Source organism: Bacidia gigantensis, assembly GCF_019456465.1.
Source record: "Bacidia gigantensis strain McMullin 20006 chromosome Unknown contig_180, whole genome shotgun sequence".
NCBI lineage: Eukaryota > Fungi > Ascomycota > Lecanoromycetes > Lecanorales > Ramalinaceae > Bacidia > Bacidia gigantensis.
This window is the reverse complement of record NW_025408596.1, coordinates 1878135-1901398: the sequence shown is the minus strand read 5'-3', so window position 1 is coordinate 1901398 and position 23264 is coordinate 1878135. Positions and strand designations below refer to the sequence as shown.

The 23264-nt window shown below is 51.3% G+C and overlaps 8 protein-coding genes across 8 annotated transcripts; 5 read left to right on the top strand and 3 right to left on the bottom strand.

Annotated features, from left to right (window-relative positions):
* Positions 1 to 503: 503 nt before the first annotated feature.
* Positions 504 to 2862, top strand: KY384_003502 (uncharacterized protein; the record flags this gene model as incomplete). The annotated part of the gene is made up of 6 exons (XM_044812016.1): positions 504 to 865; positions 930 to 1609; positions 1704 to 1865; positions 2030 to 2146; positions 2326 to 2597; positions 2719 to 2862. 6 exons carry the CDS (start codon positions 504 to 506, stop codon positions 2860 to 2862), a joined length of 1737 nt encoding a protein of 578 aa, XP_044671149.1.
* Positions 2863 to 5558: 2696 nt separating this feature from the next.
* On the top strand, positions 5559 to 6450 carry KY384_003501 (uncharacterized protein; the record flags this gene model as incomplete). The annotated part of the gene is made up of 2 exons (XM_044812015.1): positions 5559 to 5646; positions 5879 to 6450. 2 exons carry the CDS (start codon positions 5559 to 5561, stop codon positions 6448 to 6450), a joined length of 660 nt encoding a protein of 219 aa, XP_044671148.1.
* A 1110-nt stretch (positions 6451 to 7560) lies between these two features.
* Positions 7561 to 8892, top strand: KY384_003500 (uncharacterized protein; the record flags this gene model as incomplete). The annotated part of the gene is made up of 2 exons (XM_044812014.1): positions 7561 to 7653; positions 7735 to 8892. The coding sequence occupies 2 exons, from the start codon at positions 7561 to 7563 to the stop codon at positions 8890 to 8892; spliced, it is 1251 nt and encodes a 416-aa protein (XP_044671147.1).
* A 1459-nt stretch (positions 8893 to 10351) lies between these two features.
* On the top strand, positions 10352 to 11167 carry KY384_003499 (uncharacterized protein; the record flags this gene model as incomplete). The annotated part of the gene is made up of 3 exons (XM_044812013.1): positions 10352 to 10547; positions 10602 to 10674; positions 10774 to 11167. The coding sequence occupies 3 exons, from the start codon at positions 10352 to 10354 to the stop codon at positions 11165 to 11167; spliced, it is 663 nt and encodes a 220-aa protein (XP_044671146.1).
* An 826-nt stretch (positions 11168 to 11993) lies between these two features.
* KY384_003498 (uncharacterized protein) lies at positions 11994 to 13614 on the bottom strand (the record flags this gene model as incomplete). The annotated part of the gene is made up of 2 exons (XM_044812012.1): positions 11994 to 13270; positions 13350 to 13614. 2 exons carry the CDS (start codon positions 13612 to 13614, stop codon positions 11994 to 11996), a joined length of 1542 nt encoding a protein of 513 aa, XP_044671145.1.
* Positions 13615 to 14154: 540 nt separating this feature from the next.
* Positions 14155 to 15429, bottom strand: KY384_003497 (uncharacterized protein; the record flags this gene model as incomplete). The annotated part of the gene is made up of 2 exons (XM_044812011.1): positions 14155 to 15026; positions 15369 to 15429. The coding sequence occupies 2 exons, from the start codon at positions 15427 to 15429 to the stop codon at positions 14155 to 14157; spliced, it is 933 nt and encodes a 310-aa protein (XP_044671144.1).
* Positions 15430 to 15926: 497 nt separating this feature from the next.
* KY384_003496 (uncharacterized protein) lies at positions 15927 to 16715 on the bottom strand (the record flags this gene model as incomplete). The annotated part of the gene is made up of 1 exon (XM_044812010.1): positions 15927 to 16715. One exon carries the CDS (start codon positions 16713 to 16715, stop codon positions 15927 to 15929), a length of 789 nt encoding a protein of 262 aa, XP_044671143.1.
* A 1329-nt stretch (positions 16716 to 18044) lies between these two features.
* KY384_003495 (uncharacterized protein) lies at positions 18045 to 22616 on the top strand (the record flags this gene model as incomplete). The annotated part of the gene is made up of 6 exons (XM_044812009.1): positions 18045 to 19005; positions 19388 to 19421; positions 19803 to 20948; positions 21001 to 21055; positions 21762 to 22168; positions 22433 to 22616. 6 exons carry the CDS (start codon positions 18045 to 18047, stop codon positions 22614 to 22616), a joined length of 2787 nt encoding a protein of 928 aa, XP_044671142.1.
* Between the last annotated feature and the right edge of the window lie 648 nt (positions 22617 to 23264).

Sequence of the window (23264 nt, the reverse complement as noted above, 5' to 3'; positions counted from 1 at the left end):
TTGCGGCCAAGAATGACCTATAGAACGGCTGGATGTGATATTGACCATCAGAAAACTCAATCCGCAGCCCCACGGTCACCATGCTCGTCATATCTACGTGCGTAAACCACTTTGTGGCCCCATGGACAGGAACGTGCCGCATAGAGCCCAGTGTTCTAAGGCACCGGTACGCACCGCTTGGTATTGGCACCATTGGGACCACAACGAGTTTGTTTGACGGTAGGTCATTGGCTGGAGAGCCGTAAGAAAGCCCTCATGCCCGATCGTCACGAGAAGAGTTATGCTTCTAGTGCCAGAATGTCGCCTTTCGAACACGGGCGATGACTAGCTTGCGATCTGCCACCTCTTTGCAATCGTACTTGGTGAGTGAGGATATTCAAGATGCGTTCTATATTTTTGTTTCATTACGATATGTCATGACCATCGCCACAACTCAGGCGTATGTTTCTTGAAAACTCTTTCATTGATCGAGATCCTTTCTCAAGGCTCTCACACGCACCACAATGCAACTCTACTTCTTGATATTACTCTGGGCTTCGAGCAGTATAGACTTGACGGAGGCAAAGCCAGTGAGCGGAGGTGCTCATCGCATTGCAGGTAAAAGTCAACAAGGACCAGCAGCCAAAGTCCAGGCTGGCATCTGGCGGAGACAAGACACAGATTCGACTGAAACACCAACACCGTCAAACTCGTCCGTAGTAGATGCCGTCAAAGCTGTCGCGAGTGCCGTTCCTTCTACATCTGTAGTCAACTCACAATTCGCCGCCGATGTGTGTGGCTCACCACGAAATGGGCAAGTCGCCTCCGTGACCCGGACTAAAGATACATGGAACAAGTATGATATGAGCAATTACGTTCTTAACACGTAAGTCACTACCCATTCCCCCACAATCTTGTATCTGGGATTCCGTACTCATATCCCAACCCAGCGTCAACAAATACCAATCCAGCAACTGGAACGGCGCCACGGACATTCAAACCGTCTTCCTAACAGAAGCTGGCAACGAAGGCGTCGGCAAATGCGACGAGATCACCAATCCTCGCTGCACCGAAACAGGCGCTGACTACGGCCTCTGCACCCAGCACCCCGACGCACACTTCGCCTGGTTCGCCATCATAAATTTCGCGAACTACCTGAACAAGATCCACGAAACGCTGCAGAACAACCTCGGGCTTCTCACCGCCCTGGCTTCCGACACCGTCAAGCAATTCTACACCACACGTGCCAATCCGCAGAAGTTGATCGTGCCATTTTCTATTACCGGAGGGATCTTTGCAATCTTGTCGCTGATATTCCCGCCAGCGGGCTTGATTGCGGGCGGGGCGTCCATCATCAATGGAGTTATCACTCAGGCGGCGCTGGATAGGCCGGATCCGTTGGATCAGTGGCAGGCTGTGCTGAGCGTGATTGGGAATCTGTTCAAGCAGGTTGAGACGGTGCTGGAGACGTATTTCAATAACAATCTGCATAAGTTGCCGCCGGACGGGCTGCCGCAGGTCCTTGCGACTGGGGATTTTGCAGACACGCCGCAAGTGGGCGCGTTCAATCAGGGTGTTGAAGCCGCCTTTGCGACGGTGTCGATTAATGCGCTGTGGCTCTTGGATAAGGGTGGGTATCTCCTATCCTTCAACCCCTTAGATTTCCTCATTCTCGAACTCTGTCACACACCCACTTCACATGTACTGAATTACCTTCCCTGTAGTCCTCATAATCAAAGTTTCCGATGCAGCCTACAGCCAAGGCGCCGGCGCCGCCTGCGCGGCCTACCCAACACAAAGCGTTTGCGTCAACGGGGTCGCCAACATCTTCGTGCGGTGGCAGTTGACGCCCGGCATCAATACCGTTGGCACCGCCAACGCAAACAGTTCGTAGTCTTTTCTCTCGCTTCTCTCAGCCCTTCTTCCCTTGCCTCACCAATATCCTCGCCAACTTAACCCCCTCATCTACCTGGTTCCATCTCGGCCATCCCCCTGTGGTTTTCAAAAGTTCCTCCACCCAGCGATCGCGCTAACTCACTACGCGCATCAGGTCCAGGCGGCGGCGCACAACGTCCCTCTATCTCCCCGGCCTACGAGCGCGGTCCCTCATTCGATGAAAGCGCTTGGAACGTCTTCGGCGCGTACGCTTTGGGGACAGCCGGCGATGGTAATTACTTTCCCTCCTTCCTTCTCACATCCCCGTCTTCCCCTTCCATTCCCCCTTTCCCATTCCGCTACCCAGCTCCCCCCTTCACTCCCCCCTTCCTCCCCCTCTCACCCGTCCTACGACTCAACATACCCCACCCTCCCCCAATCAACTGCACTAACACCCGTTCCTCCCCCCAGGAACAGCAAACGCCAACCACCTTACCGACTACGGCCTCGACCTCGGCAAGATCCTCACCTCGGCAGAAGACACGCAAGCAAAACACGGGTTCCTCTACAAAGACCAAAATAAAGACACGCTCGACACCCTGCGCAACAATCCCACCGATCTCTCCCCAGAAAGCTTGACGGCGTGGAACCTGCCTATTTGTGACATCGATGCTGCGTTGAAGGCTAAGGGGAAAAGTATGTTGAAGAAGCCGCCGACGCCGCAGAATGATGGAGTTCCTGAGGTGAATTTATCTTTATTTCTTTTTTTTTTTTGGGAAGGGATGAGGAAAGGGGAAAGAGGATGGGGGTAGGGGTTTGTTTCTGTATAAGAATGAGTGAGGCTGACGCGACATTGTGGTATAGGGCCAGACAAACCCGGTTGCGACGTGGGCGGTAGGGGTTTGTAGTACCATTGATGGATGGCCGACGAGTGAGTATAATTGGGATACGGGCACGGAGACGGGGAGGTGGAGTGAAGGGATTTTGGATCGGTGGGCTTGGCAGTAGGTGGAGAGGGGGTTGGGGGTAGTGGGAGGCGGATAGGGTGCGAGGGTAGTGGTAAGAATGGATGATGTGATGAGGCTTGGTAGTGGGTTTGGTGAAATTCTTTGACAAATATGCCCACGAGGGGCTTTCTTTCCTTCAGAGGCCTTCTCAATTGTCTGCAAAAATTTTCGTCTCTGATGCTAACGCGGTCGCGTTCTTCAGGCTTATGCCGCTGCTCAGGCGGAATACGGGACGGGAAAGGTTGCGTCCGTAGGAATAATACATTTGCGCCCCTGCTCAGGGGGGACGCGAGGTCCTCTCCTTAGCGTGGCGGAGCTTCATTCTCGAGCTTAGTCAATTGGGGGGACGCGATGGTTTTTTGCTTGCCCCGATTGAAGGCTAGCCGGCGTTCTTATTCAAAAACTCTTCGTCACTCGTCAGTACTGGCGTTGTCGGGGATGCTGTATTGCCCCTTGAGGGGGAATTTGATGCATTTCCCTACGCCCGCATCGAAGGCTCATGATTGTGGCAATCCAAAGACGCGTCACTTGAGCGTTGAACAGTTTCTGATTGTGTTATCATGTTGACTCAGAAGATCTCCATGTAAGGCCCCTCCGACACCGTGACTTCCGATCGTACCGATATCGACATCTCTGGATCATTTGACGCTTTCCTCGGATGCTCTGAAATACTCTGCAAATGTCCTGATATACTGCTTGGATCCTGCGAAATGGTTCCTTGCTTGTTAGAAAGTCGTCTACTGCTCCATGATGATACGCTTGACCATTTGTGGCTGAGACTGGGCCACTTCTCACTGGATGAGATGTTTTTCCATATCGGGCTTAAGCGACTCGGGCTTCTCGACGATTTCTCACACCCTGAACAGTGCCCTTGTCGCGAAGTGCATTTATGGCCTCTTGTAATCAAGCTGAATAGAGGGCGCATCGTTACGAGGCAGGCGCATATGATGCCGATGCAGTTCTCGACCATCGCCCATATTCCCGGGTCTACATCCACCCCTAGGCGAGGTTAGTGAGACTCAGCGAGAGAAGTGCAAAATACTTGCAAGTCGCGTCTAGCAGCTTCAACTTGTGCACGGTCGTGACCCGCCATATGCTGCCAGCGCAAATGCTGGATCACTTTGTCAGTGTCTAGGTATCGTAGTTGGTCTCAGCAGTACTTACAAGCCACCAAGAGCGAAGAGGAAAATGACTTGGAGCCTCCATTTCAACTTCATCTGCAATCTCCAAACCAGCGGAATGGGCAGACACAGAGTGATGACATCGACCACACAATTGATGATACCGACTATCATTGCGGCAAGGCCGAGGTCTATACAATTGCCAGTGATTGTAAAGTTCCAGGCAGCATTAATCGGACGGCATTGAAATATCACAGTCAGAAGGGCGGTAATTATGTACATCCAAACGAATACACCCAAGGCTAATAGTGTGGCATTGAAGTAGCGGATGTTTCCAAATATTCGGCGATAGAGGAAAAAAACGGACATCTTCAGGACCGCACAACCGACAAGGTACAAGATCTCGGAGGTGATGACGAGTTTGGCGAATAATGATGGGTGTTTGAGAAGGACAATGTGGCGGCCAAAGCCAATGGTGACTCCGTGGACGAGGAGCATGCCCTGGGCGATGGCCAAGGCTAATGCAGCAATGATGAGCCAATCGTCTGCTTGTACTTTTGCCTTTATGATTCTTCGGGAGACCAGTCGCAGGATCACAGCTATGATGGCCAACGCGACGTTGGTGATGACTGCGGCGAGGATTTCTTTGCGCCGGTCATCTTTGATGTGATTGTATTCCTTGACGATTTCGCCAAGAGTCAAAGTCGGCATCTTCTATTAATATGATATCCTATGCAGGATTCGTTCTGTTAGCACATCTCTGGTGGTTCCCTAATCCCAATGTCCCAGACTCTGGATCTGTAGAGTGCAGAGGAGGCTCTTGTCAAGAGATGAGAGCAGAGCAGAAAGCGAGATCGCATTATTTCGTCACTTAGGCCGCAAAAAGACCGAGATCCGGCAATAGGGCAAGAGAAGGTTGAGGACGTGAAACAGAGACGGGCCATGTGTGCATAGGTATGCAGATAGAACATCCTGGTTCATGTAGGCTCTTTGCACCATCGACAAATAAGAGTCCAGCTTTGCATCTTTTCGGCCAAGCGCTCCAATGAGCAGTCACCGTCAGGCAGACCCAAAGGCCGCGGTGCACACAATGCCGACGACGGTATCAGAGTATCTGCACAGGACGGCTCGAGTACCCCACATGTTTTGTACCGATATAGACCGAACGGTCGTGATCGTGACTAATCTGTATACAACGGCACTTTCGTAGGGCTGGGGCAGAGACCTGTCCTGACCTCTAAGGCTGGCAGGACTGTGTAATATCGTGGTTGCCACCGTCATTGACTTGAATTGTTGCACTCAACGGCAGCGGTACACAGCAACCTGGGTATTCTGGGTGCGATGTGCATTGGCAACGAGATGGAGAGGCCTAATGTGACCAGGAAATCTCAGCGCTGACGTCATTTGAAGATGCCAAGACATTTGGAAATCATCAACACAGTGAGTGAATGAGCGAGCAACACTCGTTAGCGATAATGGCGGTGTACCACCTCTCCAGGCGGGAGCGCAAGCTTGAAGTCGAGCAGCCCCATTATTCAGGAGATATAACCATCTGTCGAACCACAATACTATCAGAATGTCTCTCACTCTCGCCTCGACAGTGAAGCTGAACAACGGCTTGGACCTCCCGCTGCTCGCCCTTGGTGTCTACGAGTCACCAACTTGTGAGCAAGCTTGCGTTATCGCCCTCGAAGTTGGCTATGTCTCTATTGACACCGCCATCTTTTATGGGAATGAGAGGGATGTTGGGGCAAGGGCGAAAGAACCCTGACATCTAAGAAGGCATGCTAACATGAATGTAGTCCGCCCTTCTGACGTTCCCTTTACCTCGCTCCTTCTTCTACATCACGTCCAAAGTATGGCATGACATGCACAGCCGTGAGCTGACCCGTCAAGCGGTGGAGAAGTCTCGCTACGCTCTGCAGCTCGACTACATCGACCTCTACCTCGTCCACAGTCCCCTCGCCGGCGCCAGCGGCCGTCACGAAGCGTGGCTTGCTCTCCAAGATGCCGTCAAAGAAGGCAAAGTCAAGTCCATCGGGGTCAGCAACTTTAGCCCTGCCCACATTGAGCAGCTTCTCAAGAGTGAGGGCGTCTACATTCAGCCAGCTGTCAATCAAATCGAGATGCACCCATGGAATCAGCAGAAAGAGATCGTGGCATATTGCAAGAAAGAGGGGATCGTAGTACAAGCGCACACCCCGCTTACACAGGGCAAAAAACTGGGAGACCCCATGATTTGCGGGATCGCGAAGAAACATGGGAAGACTGCTGCTCAGGTGGTATTGAGATGGCTACTGCAGCAAGACGTGGTCGCGATACCGAAGTCTGAGAATCCGGGGAGGATCAAGGAAAATGCCGATATTCACGATTTCACATTGGATCAGAAGGATCTAGATCTGATTGCTACACTGGATCAAGGCCAGAATGGCAGTGTCACAATCTGGAACCCTTGGACGATTGAGTGAATGTGTGTACTAAACCGGCCTCTATCCCCAACATCGGCAGCAAAATTGACCCGAATTTTGCTCAAAGAGTCTCAAGCTAGCCTCAAGCATCAGGACTACGCAGGTACCCAGGTCCAATGTCGCTTGTTGCATGTGCACTGATGTCTTTTAGGTAAATTGAGGCATTGTGCTCGAGCCTATGTTTTTCAGTCAACCCCAAAATGCGTATCTCAAGCATTCTTCAACCTCGATTAAACAGGCGTGATCAGGATGCGAAACTGCAAATTCAAGCTTCATTCAACAGGCTGTGACTAGCATCAAGCTAACAAAGAAGTATACTTAGCATTACCATGACAGTACTTATTATGCATGCAAGTTTGAAGAGTCTGCAGCACAAGCCATACGATCACTGGGCCATGCCAATACATGACAGATGGAGTCACGGTCAGCGGATGCACTGTTCCGAAATACATTGTTGATTCTTGCGAAGTTTTGTGTATGTGAGACGCTCCGATGAATAGTCGCGGCGTAGCCTTGGTTTCAGTTGCAAGGCTTTCTCAAAATGCCACCAATTGTCCAATCGCAACACCAACGAACATCCTGCCAAGAGGTATGCGACAAGGTCTGCCCCACAGTCTCTGTTGGATGATGAAGAAAATTGACGTCCTTTTTCATAATTGTGGCGACCATCTTTTCGCATTTCGGTCGGCGCTGGCACTCTCTCCCTCATTTTGGTCCCTTTTGAAGACAGTATCATCTATTCTACCACGTCCTCAAGTCCTCATTTCTTGCACTGCTCGATTAGAAGCGACCTGTCACCTCGACACCTCGCCGTCCATCAATTCATACTCATATCTCCAAAACCCTAGTGTTCCCATGCTCATGCGCCAACCACTCCTCCTCCTGTCACCCTTTCGCCTCCTCCCTCTCCTACTCGTCTCCCTCTTCCCCTTCACCACTCCCTTCTCCATCACCCTCAACACAGCCGACCACTGCGCTGGCACACCAGGTGGACACTTCTCGCATTCCCGCCCCGCGCCTCCAAATCCAGCAATATGCCAGACATCGTACCAGACAATCCCCGCCAACAACACAGTCGATGGGAACGGTGGGCTGTTTAACGCCATGATTATGCCTGAGGGCGCAGACACGGCGGATATGGCGATCGCGTTTTATGGACAGCAGGATTGCGAGACGTTGGTCGCTGTGGGGAACGTGGATACGGTACGTGGGTTTGTTTTCTTGGGGGTGTACGGGGTTAGGGAAAGAAGGAGAAAAGACTAACTCACTGTGGTGGGGTCGTAGTGCCTAGGACTCGGCCACTGGTCCTCCTACAAAGTCCTCACGCTCGAAGAGGCAGATGATCAGCTGACCAACCTCGACGGTGCTGAGTTGCAAAGCCTTTCTGTCAATGCCACCGTTACGGCGAGTTCGGGGCAGGGACTTTCGAGTGAGACGGCTTCTGCGACGGGAACCACGACCGCGGCGACGACGATGACGACGAGTGCGCCAATGATGAGAAGAGAGAGAAGAGAGAGAACCGAGAGGAAGACCAAGAGAGAAGTAGAGGATAGAGAGGCTAGAGAGAAAGATGGCAAGACCAAAAAAAAGCGTGGCAGAATCAGTCATGGAGATACGATGGAATTTAATGGCCGCCAATATCGCTATCATCAGCTTTCTGCGAGGACGTGGCGAGGCGTACCCATCGAGCGCTGGGACGCTGGTCTGCATAAACGCAACACGCAGCCGCTGCCTCATCACCGCTCTCGCCCCCTAAGTCACGAGCAACAACACCAGCAGCGTAGTAGCTTTCCCAGCCGTGACGCTGACATCGCTCTTTTGTCGCCAGATTCAGCAACCTCAGCGCCCGAAACGTCAGGGTTGAGGAAGAGAGCAGGCATAGATGCAACGAAATGCAATCTCGTCCGCTCCTGCGCGCTCAAGACCCCGAGCTCAGCGAACTTCTTGATCCGTGACGTCGGAGATGACTTGATGACGTCGATCGCGACGCATAGCGCTGATGGGAACGATTGGACCTTTTTGGAGCACCCCTTTGTCGTCGAGATCATGAACACGGAGGGGGGAAGTGAGGGCTACGTGTACGCGCAGACGGAGAATCATTCTGATGTCAAGGACTGCGCTACTGCGGATGGTGCTATGGTGAAGAGACAGGACTCCACCACCACGACTGCGGTGAATGGCACCCAACCCCAATCGCAGAAATCAACAACCACCACCACTGTCAGCGGTGATGGCAACCACGAAAGACAAATCCTAACCTCCGCACTAATCGAAGGCGTAGGCGGGAGTGAAGTCAGCGATCTAAGAGTCGATTTGAAGATTAATAGTCTGGGCACGGATGGAGCGACTAATAGCTTGTTTGTGAGTACGCGGAGCGCGGGCACGGGGGAGAAGGAGGGGGTTATACATGTGGCTTGTATTGGGGTTGAGGTGTTCTTTTAGGTGAGAGAAGGGCAATGGGGAGGGCGAAGGAGTCGTGGAAAGGAGGGGGAGGAGAGGAGGGAGGAGAGGAGGGAACGGAGGAGGGGAATGTCAAATTTCTGGCTGCAATACCTGGGCTGCAGATGCTGAAAATGGATTTTGGTGTCCAGACTTCTCAGCTGTGTGGCAGTTATACCCACATCCTCGAATCGTACCTTCGGCGAGTGAGCGTACATCAGGATTTCAGGATAGCAGCATGAAGGAAGTAGAGCGCGTGAGTCGCGCGTCGTCTAAAAACAATTTAGCTTCAGGGCTGGAATAGACATTCTTGCCGTTGTCTTCAGCATTTGCAATCGTCTCGACGCTTCGGATCATCTAGGTTTCTATTGATGTCCCGGCGTGATGATAAGCCACCTTCAGTGTGTCACTCAAAAGTACCAGCTGAAGAGACACCGCTGGTCGTCGTTCCCCTCTTCCTGGCGAGCGAATTCGAGTCTCCCTACAACGTAGCCATTTCGCACAACCACAACCCACTCTACCGTCCTCTCCAGCGAGAAATGCCATAAATCGCTCACCAAGACTTCGGAGATCTTGCACCTGCAGCCGCAAAAGCTCGATGTCGTCCCGCTAAGACAGCGTGCCGTGACCGTGCCACACGGAAGGCTGAAACATCACCAGAGCCGCTGTCTAACGCGTTTCACTGGGACATCGTCGAAATCTTATCTGAGAGTAGTGGAAAGGTACAGGAAAGCTTGAAAGATATCCCACCATGTTGAAGGCCGGGTGCCATACATGGGCATCTTGGGGTATTCGCTGCTGTAAAGCATTCGGTATACAATACGAAGGCTTCGCAAGGATACGAGGCCCGTCGAATTCTTTGTGAGGTGGCAGTTCGGCCTTACTGAGGTGAGGGGACAGTGGAACTTCGTCCATGACATCATTTTCTCGGGCCTTGTGGCCTCGGGAGCTTCCTGAAAGCTTCTCTTTCGCATGTTCGTCATGTGGTTCATGGCACAGTGATATCCGAGCCTCTATCTCATAAACGGAACAGTTGTGGCCCCAGGACCAGCCTTGATACTCGTTTCAAGGTCACAAGCCCGGTGGTCGACACATCAAACGGCGTGGTCCGGCCGTAGGAAGTGAGCTTGACAATGGACCGTCCCAGGCCAGATGCAGGCATCGAGGCTTCTTATTGGCTCTACGCCGCATCGTCGACGACATAGGGTCGCATGAAAAATATCTCAACTGTGATTGTCATCTGTGACTGAGTTCGGCCATGATCGAACTACGGCGTGGACGTTCATCTTGCCGTCCTTGATGTGGAAAACTTAGATACACTTGTATGGGGTCCGAAATAGTCCATGATGCCATCATTCGAAAGATGTACAAAATGGCCGGTCTCGCCGGTAGAAGAATTTGCGTCGAAACTTGATCGCAAGTTAACATACACCCAATTCGACTTCTTTAGTACTCACTCACCATGCATACTCTTTCGGCCTTCCTTTCTCTATTCCTCTGCGCCTTTCCAGTCAACTGCATCCCTGCCGCTTTACCAGAAACCGTAGGTGCAGACGGCGACTGCTCCCCACCAGACATCACAGTCGCGAGTGTGGAGAAAGTGAAGCAAGGGCCATATCTCGTCACTGGTGCCAGAGCAGATGCGAACCCTCATGGCGGTAAGCACACGCTGACTGGTGCTGCTCAAGCAACACGAAGCTGATAGACCATAGGATCTGCATCATTCAACAAACAATACAGTGTATCAACAACCATCACAGGAACGGTCGGCCTTGATCTCGAAGGGTATGCTCACCTCCATGTTGCCTCCTTCCACAGGCCTCCCTAATCCATTTCATTGCGTCCACCCATTATGTTTCAGCCAACTGACCTCCACCCCCGCAGTGACCGCACAATCTCCAAAATCCTCACCCTGGGCCTCGGTCTCAATCCACAGTTCTCAATCGCCAAAACGACCGGCACAGCCGTCAGCGCCATCTCCGCCTGCCCAGCCAACGACATGTACAACTTCACCATAACCTGGGGTCTCCAATACTACCAATATTCCTGGCACGTGACGGGCACCAAGACCTACTATGGCTATGATCCCTTGCAGAGGTGCGCTGATTCAGATGTAATTTCGCATAGGAATGGAGGCACGATCCCGTACGATGAGTATTATCCCGCCAAACAGGATGGAGCGCAGGATGGGAGTGATAGTGAGGTGGAGTTTCAGTGCTGTGTTGATAGTAGGAGTTATCCGTATCCGGATAACCCAGTTTGTCCTGATGCTACTTGATGGGAGGAGAGTGGTGAGATGGACCCACACGATGGAATCCCATGAAGAAATGAAGTACGGGGGTTGGTGGCCTAAGGAGGCTACTTTAGTATGAGGATATGAGGAACCTGAAATCATATCCCACTTTTATGACCAATCTAGTCTCGTGAAATTCTAGTCACTGAAAGTGCAGCTCGCTGATCTTGTCTATGATCACATGACGTACGTAGTGCAATTGATGCTATGGAAAAGTGTTGAATGAGATACACGCCTGTTGATAGTGATGATATTGCTGGTTGTCTCCATCAACAGAGCCCCTGCTAGTGGCCCAGCTTTAAGGAGGGTTAGTGCTGACCGAAGGGACAGAAAAAGTCGCGCAGCGGGCTAAACTTTTTGTAGTCTAGCGCGCCCTAGAGGCAATCGATCAAGCGAGTCCGTGCAATGCAATTCTACGACAGCTACGCTCGATACCCTCAAAACTCCCAAGTTTTACGCGTGATCCCGATACACTGCTAGGACGATATTGATTTCGCCTTAGGTCTCCACGATGGACTTGACACGCGTAGCTCGGTGCACACAAGACCGAATGCGGCCAAGGAATGCAGGATCAAACAGCGAACTCAATCCAGCGCAGACCTCTGGTTTCAAGAGCAGAAGAACTACAAACGTGTGAGGGTTGAAGCAAGTCAAAAATATGCTACAAGGTCAAGAGAGAAAGACAGAAACTGAATGCGTTGTTGCTGAGGTGCCTTAGCGCGCATTCATACCCAGAAAGTTCTACGAATGGAGCTATCATGAAAGCCTCCGTCACCGATACTGCCACATCAGCAGAACACGCCTTCCCTCCTCAATCTTCAACCCACTGATCATTGTCCTCCCGATCGAAGTCTTCGGCCGAGAAATGCTCAGGAGGGGTAACATCTTGCTGATCGAAGACTTCAGTCGGGAGATCCTCAGGAGGGCTAACGTCCTGCTGATTGAGGACTTTGGTCGGGAGATCCTCAGGAGGGCTAACATCCTGTTGCACAAGCGGCTTACCATAGGCACCATAAGTCGCCCCCCACACAGCCCGCGGATCATCATAGTCCCAAACTTTCCTCTTCCGTTTTTCAAAATGCATCGTCCTCCTCCACCCACCCTTCTCATACCCCAGCAAGCTCCTAAAAGGAAAGAGGATTCGATCCCTCCAATGCGCCGTTGACGACCTATACCCCCACGCAATCAACTGGTAGACATTGTCGATATCATAGGTTGCTCTGATCTGATCATGATCCGTTCCAACTTCGATGAACATGCCGCCTTCGGCCATATCCATGTCACGAGTGGCTCTATTCCAATTCATCTGGAATTCCTGTTTCTCCAGCACCGCGACGCTGAGCGTGCCGCGAACCTCGCCTGGATGGTGGTTGCGGCAGTAAAAAACATCCTCGATCTCAATCGCGTCCTCATGCCTCACCATGCCTCTTGGAACGGCTTCATTGGGGTTTTGGTCGGGGTGGCCGAGACGCAGCACACCTTTGCCTTCGCAGCGTTTATTCCAGAGATCCTCTTCAGGCCAGCCTTTAGGAGCTGTCCGAGGGAGTTTGAGATTGCCTGGCTCGTACATGTGCAGGAATGTACGGTCGTTCGTCACGTGGTACGGGTAGGTGGTGTCGAATTTCCAAAATGTGACTTGCCCTGGAGGCTCGGGCAGCATGAGCCAGAAGTAGGCGTGGAGGAGATGATACATTGAGGATAGGCTGAAGAGGAGAATGGAGATAATGACGAAGAGGGCAAATCGCCGCCAGGTAGGCTTGATGAAACGCCTGATATTACGCCACCAGCGTACTAGTACATTGCCATCATGAGGGTTGTTCGGCGGCCCGCCTCCAGCATGTTGTCCTGCTGTTGGACCTCCTGCTGGACCTCCCGGCGGACCTACTGGATTAATTGGTGGTGGAACTGGTGGTGGAACTGGTGGTGGGATGGGCGGTGCAACTGGTAGTGCAACAATTGGTGGTGCACCTGGTGGTGCACCTGGTGGCGCAACAACTGGCGCAACAACTGCTGGTGGAACTGCTGGTGCAAGGGGCTGTGCAACTGGTGGTGGTGGATTCGTTTGGTAATTCGGATCCATCTGAATGCCTGCATTTCCATTCCATCAGCCTGTGATATCACCACAAATTCCGACCCAAAATCTCCTTTACGAAAAGAGAATTCCTACCACCACTTTCCATGCCCTCGAATATCGCGACGAGATCTGCCTTCAAAGTAGCTCCTCCGAGAATTCCGTTATTCGCTATTATTGCGTTCCTCAAATTTGGAGCCGTCCAATTCGTCCTATCTGCCTGCAGTGCAGCTCTTCGAAGCACTCGTCTTTGAAAATTCGGATGATTGGGAGGAATCGCTGGAACCGTTGCTGCAAGAGTCGCCGGTGTAGGTGCAGCAGCAGCAGTCCTACCACCTCGTCTGGCCTGTTTGGGGGCCATGCGTCATTCTCAGCAGCAAGCTCTGTCGCAATCACTTCACTTTCTTTAGAGGAAAGAAAGTTGGTGGATGCCCGTTGCGTGTCTTATGAAAAATTTTCTGGGGGGGGTAGGATTGCTGCCGCATGCGGCCACACGCGTTGAATGAGGATTTTTCTTTGTTCATGACTGCAGGTACAACAAAGCGGCATATGCGCTTTCAGATCAACAGAGGGGGTTTTGCGGAGGTACTATGAGTTCTACCTGCCTGGCTTTGTTCGCTTTTGTGGATGGTGGAGGGGAACTGCCCATGGCCAAATCCGGTGTGCTTTGTGTGGAAAGAAGGCGATGGGATGGCTATGTGCGGATTCTGGATCGTGCGATGGTCTTTTGGCATGGGGACTGGCACGCGGCATTTGTAAGTTCGCAGACTGGGTCTCTTCTATCTGGGAATGCTGATATTCAGGTTGATGACCCTGTCAAACGCACCATGGCAATCAAGATCCAAGGTCGCAGGTCCTCATACTGGAGGCCTCTCTGGTATGAGATATATCAGTATGTACTTCACTCCTTGCTCCACTCAACTTCAGCTCCACTCAGACCATTCTTTTTGTTGTGGTATTGAACATGAATTTTCAGCGATCCTTTTCTGCCAACGCATTTCTTGAAGGACTCCCAATTTCCTGAGTCCATTATTGACCAAGACTCTAGCAGCTTGCGCATGTCTTCTTGAGTGTACGTATAGCCGACGCTGTACATTTGCTTCTTGACGTCCGCTTCCTCCCAACAATCCAATGCAAAGATCTCGTCAAGCTCATAGATCCAATTTTCGAGCACTGGATTGACCTTCCGTAGACGATCAAGACAGGCAAACAATACCGGCGCCACCTTCGTGGCCTCGCGTAAGTTCTGATCATCCTCGCTCAGATCGCTCTCGTGGGTGAGATCCAGGTCAACTAATTGGCGAGCTAGGTGCAAGCAGGCCATTGGTCCTTTTTGTTGCAGTATAGCAGGCGTATTCTCATCATCTTCGTCAGGGAATCCATAAAAGCCGACGTGAAGGAATGTGGCCTTAATCATGTCAATTACAGCCGCTATGAGGGGTTTTTGAACGGCCGTAGCCTTCCTAAGCCTCGCTTTCTCCGTCCACTCTAGCGCACGCTCATAGGCGGCAGAACTGCGATCTTCGCGTCGTGCCCTCTCAACAGCTTCTTCGAGGTATAGGCAGATGCACGCCTTGATACAATCTGCCACCAACCAAGACGAACCCGTGCCAAGATATATCAGTCTCTGGAGCTCATCATTGACCTCTGTGGTTTTGACTTTCTCCACCAGCTGTTTTTCCTTTCGCTCAAATACTCGGCCCATTGCTGGTGCGATACCTTGGCGGTTGAACACAGCATCTTCGATGTCATTGTCCACATTATTGAATCGATCTTTGTTGCAAGAATATGGCAGGCCTCGACACTAAGAAAAATCCAAGTCAGCCTGGTCGGGAATTCTCTGGCTTCGAATTTCTCCCCATTCCTGCGATGCCACAGGAAGAGATTGTTCAATGTTGGAAGGGCCACTTACTTCAGGGCAGAGTCTAGTCGACGCGCCGTTGCCATGAAACCACTTTGCAATGCATTTTGCCCCAAATGTATGACCACACTAGATTTTACATTAGTACGGATATTCGGGTCGACCATGCTGCATCCTATGTACATGGAGAGTCATCGGTCCTTCATACTGAGCCTCGTTCACAGAGCCTGAGCAGTAGATTTGACAGCAAATACTACATTTGATACTGTTGATCCCAGGAAGAAATTTACTAGCGTTGTCTCGATAGTCCGACATTGTTTGCTGAATGAGCCGAAGCCGTTCCGAAAATCGGCGGTAGAGAAGGTCGACGACCGCTTGATCGAAAGTTGATGCTATGTCAGAGGAGTGTTTAGGCTATGGACGAATTCAAGTACTCTACCATGACCGTGTCAAAGGCCATATGCAGTCAATGAATCTTACACACGGAGAAGATCACGCGTCTGCTACAACACCTAACACCAACAGTGTTTTACACGGTTCAGGACCTGGAAAACGCTTTCGAGTCGATTGGAACAGAAGTCCCACGGCGATGTGGAGGGGCTAACGCAAAAGGAAGAACAACGAAAATGGTTAGTGACTGATCCTTCGCAGCCATGTTTCTCAGGCTTGATCTCTTGATGAAAAATATCTCGGATACCGCTATGATACATCGTCAATACTTCTCCCTCTTGGTACCTGTTCATGGACTTTCATTTGGGACTTTGCCGTGTGGTGGGCCACCCTATATGCTGTTCCAACTGACGTGTCCATATTCACTCTGTTGTCCATTCGATTTCCGCTCGCCTCGAACCATCTCCTTCCGTATGGTATTGCACAGTCATCATCAATTTTTGCTTTCTTGAAGAATAGTCCTTGAAAGAGGTCCACTTATCCGTGTCGGTTATCGCCCAACTCTTTAGAAGCTGACGGATGTCCTCTTTTGTATAGGTGTAGCCGACACAGTATACTTCTTTGTCAATCTTTTGACAGTTTGACTGATCCTTTTCGAACAAGGAATCAATGTTAATATGCCAGGGATCGACGACTAGGTCTGCTTGCTGGAGCCAATTCAGACATGCTAGTAATCTTGGTGTCGCTTGCGTGGTCTTCTTCACCTCCTCGCTCATCTCGCATTTCTCCAGTCTGTTAGAACCATAGAACTCAGTCAGATGCCGAGCGAGATGCAAGCGAGTACTGGGTGACAATATCCGCAGAAAGTTCAGCCCATCCTCATTATTGCTGTTATCGCAGTTTCCTACGGCGAGGAAGCGAGCTTTAATCATGTCGACCATATTTGCTTTAAGAGAATTCCTGATAAAAGTTGCTGTCTCGACGCTTTGCTCTTGCACCCACAGCAACGCAGCCTTATAGCAAGTAAAGCCGCGGCCTTCATCTTCTGTTCTCTTGATAGCCTCCTCCAGGTAGAGATGCAAACAAGTTATGATGCAATCCATCCCAAGCCAGGCTGAGGCAGAGGAGGTGAATCCCAACAGGCTTTTGAAATTGTCGTTCTGACGCTCAAGTTCGAGTTGCCGCTCCTTGATATGGCACAATTTGGTCATTGCTGAGCTTACAGATCCGGAGCAGAACACGGCTCTTTCTATGTCGCTATCAAAGCAATAGTCTCGAACTTTACTGCGATATGGCAAGCTTCGACACTGCAGAGCTTAAAATCAGTCGCATGATCATGACTCGTTGACGGGCTCTGCCCGCGTGTGGCATCAGCGCTATCATTGAATGAAAAAAAAGTCCAAAGTGAATGGACGCACTTACCGTGGGACAGTGCTTGAGCACTGTGTCTTGACCGACAAGCCATGTTGATATGCACTTCGAGCCAAACGTATGCCCGCACTGAGAGTCAGGATTAGCATTTTCTCAGATTGGGGAAAATATATATATATAATACATGAAGAGTAAGTGGGACTTCATATTGTGCGTCATCCGTATCGCCAGAACAGTAATCTAGACTACAGATGTTGCACTTGATGTCTTCGATACCTGGAAGAAATTTTGTAGGGTTTTCCTTATTCACTGGCATGGTTTGCTCAATGAATGAAGGGACGCTGCAGAGGAGAGGTGCCAGTCAATACCGTCGATTCCTCGATCGATAAGTGACGTGTGCGACTAGTCCGACAATTCAAAGTCGTGGTTTTGTTTGATCAGCCTCCAAGACACGACCGAGTCATACGATGGGTATCAATGAACAAAGAGGTCTTTGAAATTCCTGGGCAAAGTGCAAGCTATTGTGGTCTTCACTAGTGTTGGGCGTCTGGATCAGAAGTTAAAGGTGGTCGGAAAAGTGAAAGATGAAGAGGCCACATGAGTTCGAAGTGTCGCCATTTAGCATCACATACCACAATTCTAGCCTTCCGCCCCAGTATCCGCCAATACAACATGTATCGAAAATGACTCAAATGAATGGATCAGCCTATTACTACGCCACGATGTCTATCTCAATACAGGGTTGTGGCTCCGTACGCCACAAATCTTCTGAGATGAAACCGACGCGCCCCATTGGCTGAAATCCGCGCTTCTATTCTTTTGATATTCTCATGGCTTCAGACTTCTTTCCTCTCCACACATGTTCTTTGCTACTGGGACTGTTGAAAAAGAGCTGGTACGATATGCTACAATGGAAGTATCTCAATGGCTGAAACTCTCGCTCTTGTGCTCTTTTGCGACTTCTCCTCACTCCAGACTTCTTTCCTCTTTACACAAGCCATTTGCTACTAAGACTCTTGATTACAGCTTTCACCTCCCAACGTACTTTTCTTTTGCTAATAGAATTGTTCCTTGCAGCTTTCACCTCCCAACTTACCTTCCTTTTGCTACTGAAGTTGTTGACTGCAGCTTCCCCCTCCCAATTCCCTATACCAAAGACTTGCAAGACCATGGAGCAGGCGACTGAATGCTTCATCTGCCAGGAGCCCTTTGATACAGGCTCACAGCCTGAGACAAGAGTAATTCTGGGCAAGTGCGGACATCAATTCGGGTCTGTCTGTCTTGCAAAATGGCTCCACGTCCCTGGTCGGGAGCATGGCTGCCCCATATGTCGCGAGCAGCTATTCAAGGCTCGTAGTCCTCCAACCCCGCCACAGTTGGAGGTACCGTTGGAGGAAACGTTGGGGGATATACAGCCCCCGCTGATGTACTTTGAAGGCAATCACTTCGCTACGCCTCAAGGACATGCCCTCCGACAATCGCGGGCAGCCCGAATTGCAGAGCTGGAACGCGAACACGCCGAGCTTCGTGTTTTGGCACCCGAAGACTTCGCCTCGGACGATGATTCCGATATTCCGGACCTGGTTTCAATCGCGCCTTCCACTACCGGGGCAGATGACGGAAGTGCAGCCGACCTTGCAGAAGACCGCCAACCCCAGCAACCACTTGCAGATGCGGTGAACACACTAGTAGACCAGATGCAAGTAGCTGAGGGGAGTTCGAGTCAAACACGACCGGGGGTAGATGGCTTCAACGAGGGCGGTTCGGGCACCACAACCACCACGCCTACCACATCTCGACCACAAGCTGGGTTGGTGCAACGCCTTCGTGAGACGCAGCAACGTCGTCAGGCAGGAATTGCTTCTGCAGTGCCTCCACCACTCCCCCTGAATCCCTCTGCCACCAGCTTTGAGCCCTCGGCTCCCTCTCCTCACGGTCGGCAGCGCCAGACCCCTGATCTCGATATGTATCGCTTGTCGGAAGAATCATCTCGGCGTCTCGATGACACCCTTCGACACCCACCACACCGCCCGCAATGGTTTTTTGTTCGGCTTGGTGGGTTGGGCGAGAGTCTCCCCGGTGGTCATCCTGCTGCGCCCCATTCTATGGAGTACCCGCATGAGAGGGCGCGTAGGCTCGCGGAAGCCGAAATCAGAGCTGCGTTTTTCGGACCCTGACGTGGAGGAGGGTCCCATTCCGGAGATTTCAGAGGGTAGCCAGGACTGGTTGGGGATACATGAGGGATTGGATGTCGATGCTAGAAAAATACGCGACGCAAGCGGGATGAATGTATAGGTGAATGTGGACTCGAGGAGTTTTCTTGGATGATGATCACGATTGTAATACGGCGTGTGAGGAGATACTGTACACTAGCACATCAGTTTATATCTTGTGTTGAATTAAATGAGTCTCGTGCTCTCAGCTGTTCCCCGAGATGTTGATAGTGTGAATTGTATAACATGCGCGCTGCCGGATCAGGTGTGTCGTGCCCAATTTCGCCACCATGACACAGGCAAACACGTCATGGCATCGAGGCTGTACAACACGTCTACTTCACTTTCTTACACATGCGAACATTGACGTCACTTGTGAAAGTGCCTCGTACATAAGATTCTTCGTTCCTCGTCCGTCTTCTCATTCTCTTGCACTTCGCTCAAGAGCTTGTGAGATGGATGCCGCAGGCGCAAATGAGGACGAATGTCCCATCTGTTGCGAAACTTTCGATACAGGAAGTGAACGAGAGATCCCAATAACCCTGAGAAGCTGTGGGCATACTTTTGGTTCGGTTTGCATTGCGAAATGGCTGCATGTGCCGGGGCGAATTAATGGGTGTCCTATGTGGTGAGTGACCTTGTTGATGCAAGACCCTTTATCATCTGCCTGTCTCCGAGCATTTATGCTGGCGCTACTAATCGTTTCCTGCGTAGTCGCAACAAACTCTTCAAGCCGACGGATATCAACCGCAACAGCATCGACATGCTCAGCACACATCTTGGCATTACCCGTGCAGGAGTTGAAGAGTATTTGAGACTCAATGTACAGGAGAGACTGGATCGATGGCGGACATTTTCTACCGAACATTTCCCCCAGTCTCCCACCCCCGGTAATCCAACACATATACCCGGACTTAGTACAATACCACGTCACATCCCACGTCGCGAGCGACCGTACGTAGAAGTCCACCGAGATCTGTCCGAAACAGAGCGCTCCCAGCAGGACGCCGTCAGACGCCTAGACATCGCAAGATATGGACTACGACAACTTATCTACCCACCGCGACGCGGCGACGGAACTCGAGACATGCTAGGACAAGATGTTGTCATGAAGGCAATCACGCTCTCTCAAGATCTGAGGGAACTCAGGGATACCATTCAGCCATCGACGCAGACCCAATATGGGACTGACAATGAGTATCCACGTATGACGCGACATTGGTTTGAAGAGCAGCAGAGGAGGGAGCGAACTCGTGCACGGCAGGGAGGAGAGACGTCAAGAGCACAAACGAATGGCCGTACAAGACGGGGGGCGGTTTCCAATCCGGTGAACTTGACACTAAATTCGTCCTCAGGAGGCATTAATCAGACAACAAATGGCTCTTCACAGGCGGCAACACCAATATTCACGAGGCCGACTAACACCCTTTTCCCTCCTCGCCAAGGAGGAGATGGCTCTTCGCCAGCAGCGATACCAGGATCGGCGGCAACAGCTGGGGCTTTTTTCCCTACACTCACAAGCCATGGAGGCGTGGAGTCAGAAGGATGGCCAGGGTCTAGATTACGACGAACTCCTCCACCTGAGCTGGATCGGATAAGTACAGAGCCAAATTGGACTTCAGCCCGTTTGAGATCCTCAAGAGAGATCCCTCCAATGCAGGCGGATCAGACAGCCGTGGAGATGACAACGCCTGAGGATCGTCTACGGGAACTTAATGCGATCACAGAGTCTTGGAACCGACCAGTTCCCATTCCCGGAAGAGAGGCGGATCTGATAATGCCCGAGGCGTCGTTCTTGAGCGATATGTATCCACCTACGCGGCATTATACCCCGTTCCAAGGACCTAGCGTTCATAACGCGTCGGCTGGTCCGAATGATCTCATTGATTTTAACAATTGATCGCAATTGCAGCTCAGATATGCGGGCATCTGGTGGAGGAATTGATTTCAAAACGGCTTGCTTGCGAGTTCTGATCCTTGCAATCGGACGACGGAAATTGAAGATTCGTGGATCTTGACATCGCGTGCAACTTCAAACGGGCACAAGGAATCGAAGAGTGCGAAATTTATCCAAAAGAGGCAGACGTGAGCCTGCAATACTCGAGTGCATCTAATATCATTAGCCTAGAAATTCCCCTCAGCTCTTAATCAAACCAAGTCTCATTGAATTAAACCTCTTCTGACCTTCAAGTATCTGCAGTATCTTCTCTAATCCCATGCTTACATAATGCCCTCAAAGAATCTTTGTCGTACAATCTCTCGGTGTCAGGAAAGTGTCACTCTTGCCACATCGGGTAGTAAACAAAGGAGGGGTAATACTTTATTCCGCGTGGTACAAACACTTGTAGTCCTCAACACCTGTGGTCCGTTCATCTCTCCTTCAACCCTCTCAGTTTCTTCCTCCTCTCCTCCGCGCAAGACATCCACCTTGCAAAAATGTCAGATCAAGAAACGACCTCGCATCCAAAGGCAGATGCAGGCCCAGACTGCCAAATCTGCAACGAGCCGTTTGATTCAGGCCGTGAACCTGAGACGCCTGTTACTCTCACTGTAAGCTTTCCTCTTAATTTCTTCTTCATTTCGGAATGCTTCCCCTGGGAGAAGCGTGACAGAGCTCTCCAAGACGAAGACGCTGTACCATGGTATTGCGCGCACGCTGACCAGCTTCTGTAGTGCGGCCATACCTTCGGCTCCGTTTGCATCGCTCGCTGGCTCCATGTTCCAAATCGCCGTAATGGGTGTCCTATGTGCCGCAATAGGTTCTTCAAACAGACACCGCGAACAGACCGACTTGACAACGTGGCCCGCGAGATCGAAAGAATAGAAGAGCCGCTCCGGATGATAGAGCAAAGAGGAGCGCAAGCGCAAACTGATGCCATGCATCGCGCGGCAATGCGCATGTACGAGGCAGAGAGAGATGAATTGAGAGCTCGCACTCTTCAAGCAGGCCCAGATCCCGATATTGAGTATGCATCGCACCGTGGGCATCGTGAATTTGATACTGATATTCTTAGTGAGGGGACCGATGGAGCAGGGCAATTTCGGAGACGACGTGGCGCGATCGCCGGATTTGAACACTTGTCATCGCGAAATGCAAGGGTCAACCCAAGTCCACCACGTACAGCCACATTGAATGCGGTGCGTAGCGAAGATGAAGGTGAACCAGGCTTCGCCCATCGTCCTGCAGTTAGTTCTCAACGAAGTCTTACTGAGGAGAGATGACGATTGAGCACCCTAACTCGCGCGATAACAAGCTCCGCGCCGCGTTTTCGAACTTTAGAGGACAGCCCAAGGCAAGCAGCAAATCGTGGACCACCTGTATCACTAAGCTTTGATAGGTTCAGCCGGGGAGTGGAACAAGCAATGCCATCACGTGGACTGGGAACACAAAGCACTTCGCCGGCTTACGAGGAGCTACTAGGCAGAGCATATCCTACTTTGCGTGCGGGCGGTCAACGCAACGCTACGATGGAGGAGGGGGTGGACCAGAAATGCAAGCCACTTCGCGGGCTTACGCGGACCTACTAAGCGGAGCATATCCTGCCTTGCGTGCGGGCGATCCACGCAGCGCTTTGATGGACGAAATAGATAATGAGCGACGGATCTCGGTACAGACCCAAGATATTCGTGGACATGTAGCGAGTCTTGAGGCCGAGGTGGATCGTCTGAATGGGACAGTCTCAGAGCTTTCGTCAAGGCTTGCTCCTGCGACAATACACGAAGAGGGTGATGAGGAAGGAGGAAGCGAAGGGAGTGTTGCGAGTCTGATGTGGGAGAACGGGGAGGAGATGGGAGGAAACGAGGGGAGTGTTGCGAGTCTAATGTGGGAGAACGGGGAGGAGATGGGAGGAAACGAGGGGAGTGTTGCGAGTCTAATGTGGGAGAACGGGGAGGAGATGGGAGGAAACGAGGGGAGTGTTGCGAGTCTAATGTGGGAAAATGGGGAGGAGAGGGGTTGAAGCAGAGTATTGCAAGGCGTGATACCAAAGTGAACATGTGTATGCAATTGTGGTTGGCCTATTGGCCCTATTAGAGATATGCTATGTACAATTTGAGTGCAATTTTGAGATTCTGCCCGTCGAACAGGGTCCATGTTTGGCATTGCTAGCAGCTAAGGTCTTCGTCACTGTCAAGGCGGACAGAATGAAGCCCCACAAACATGCCCATCTCAAGCAT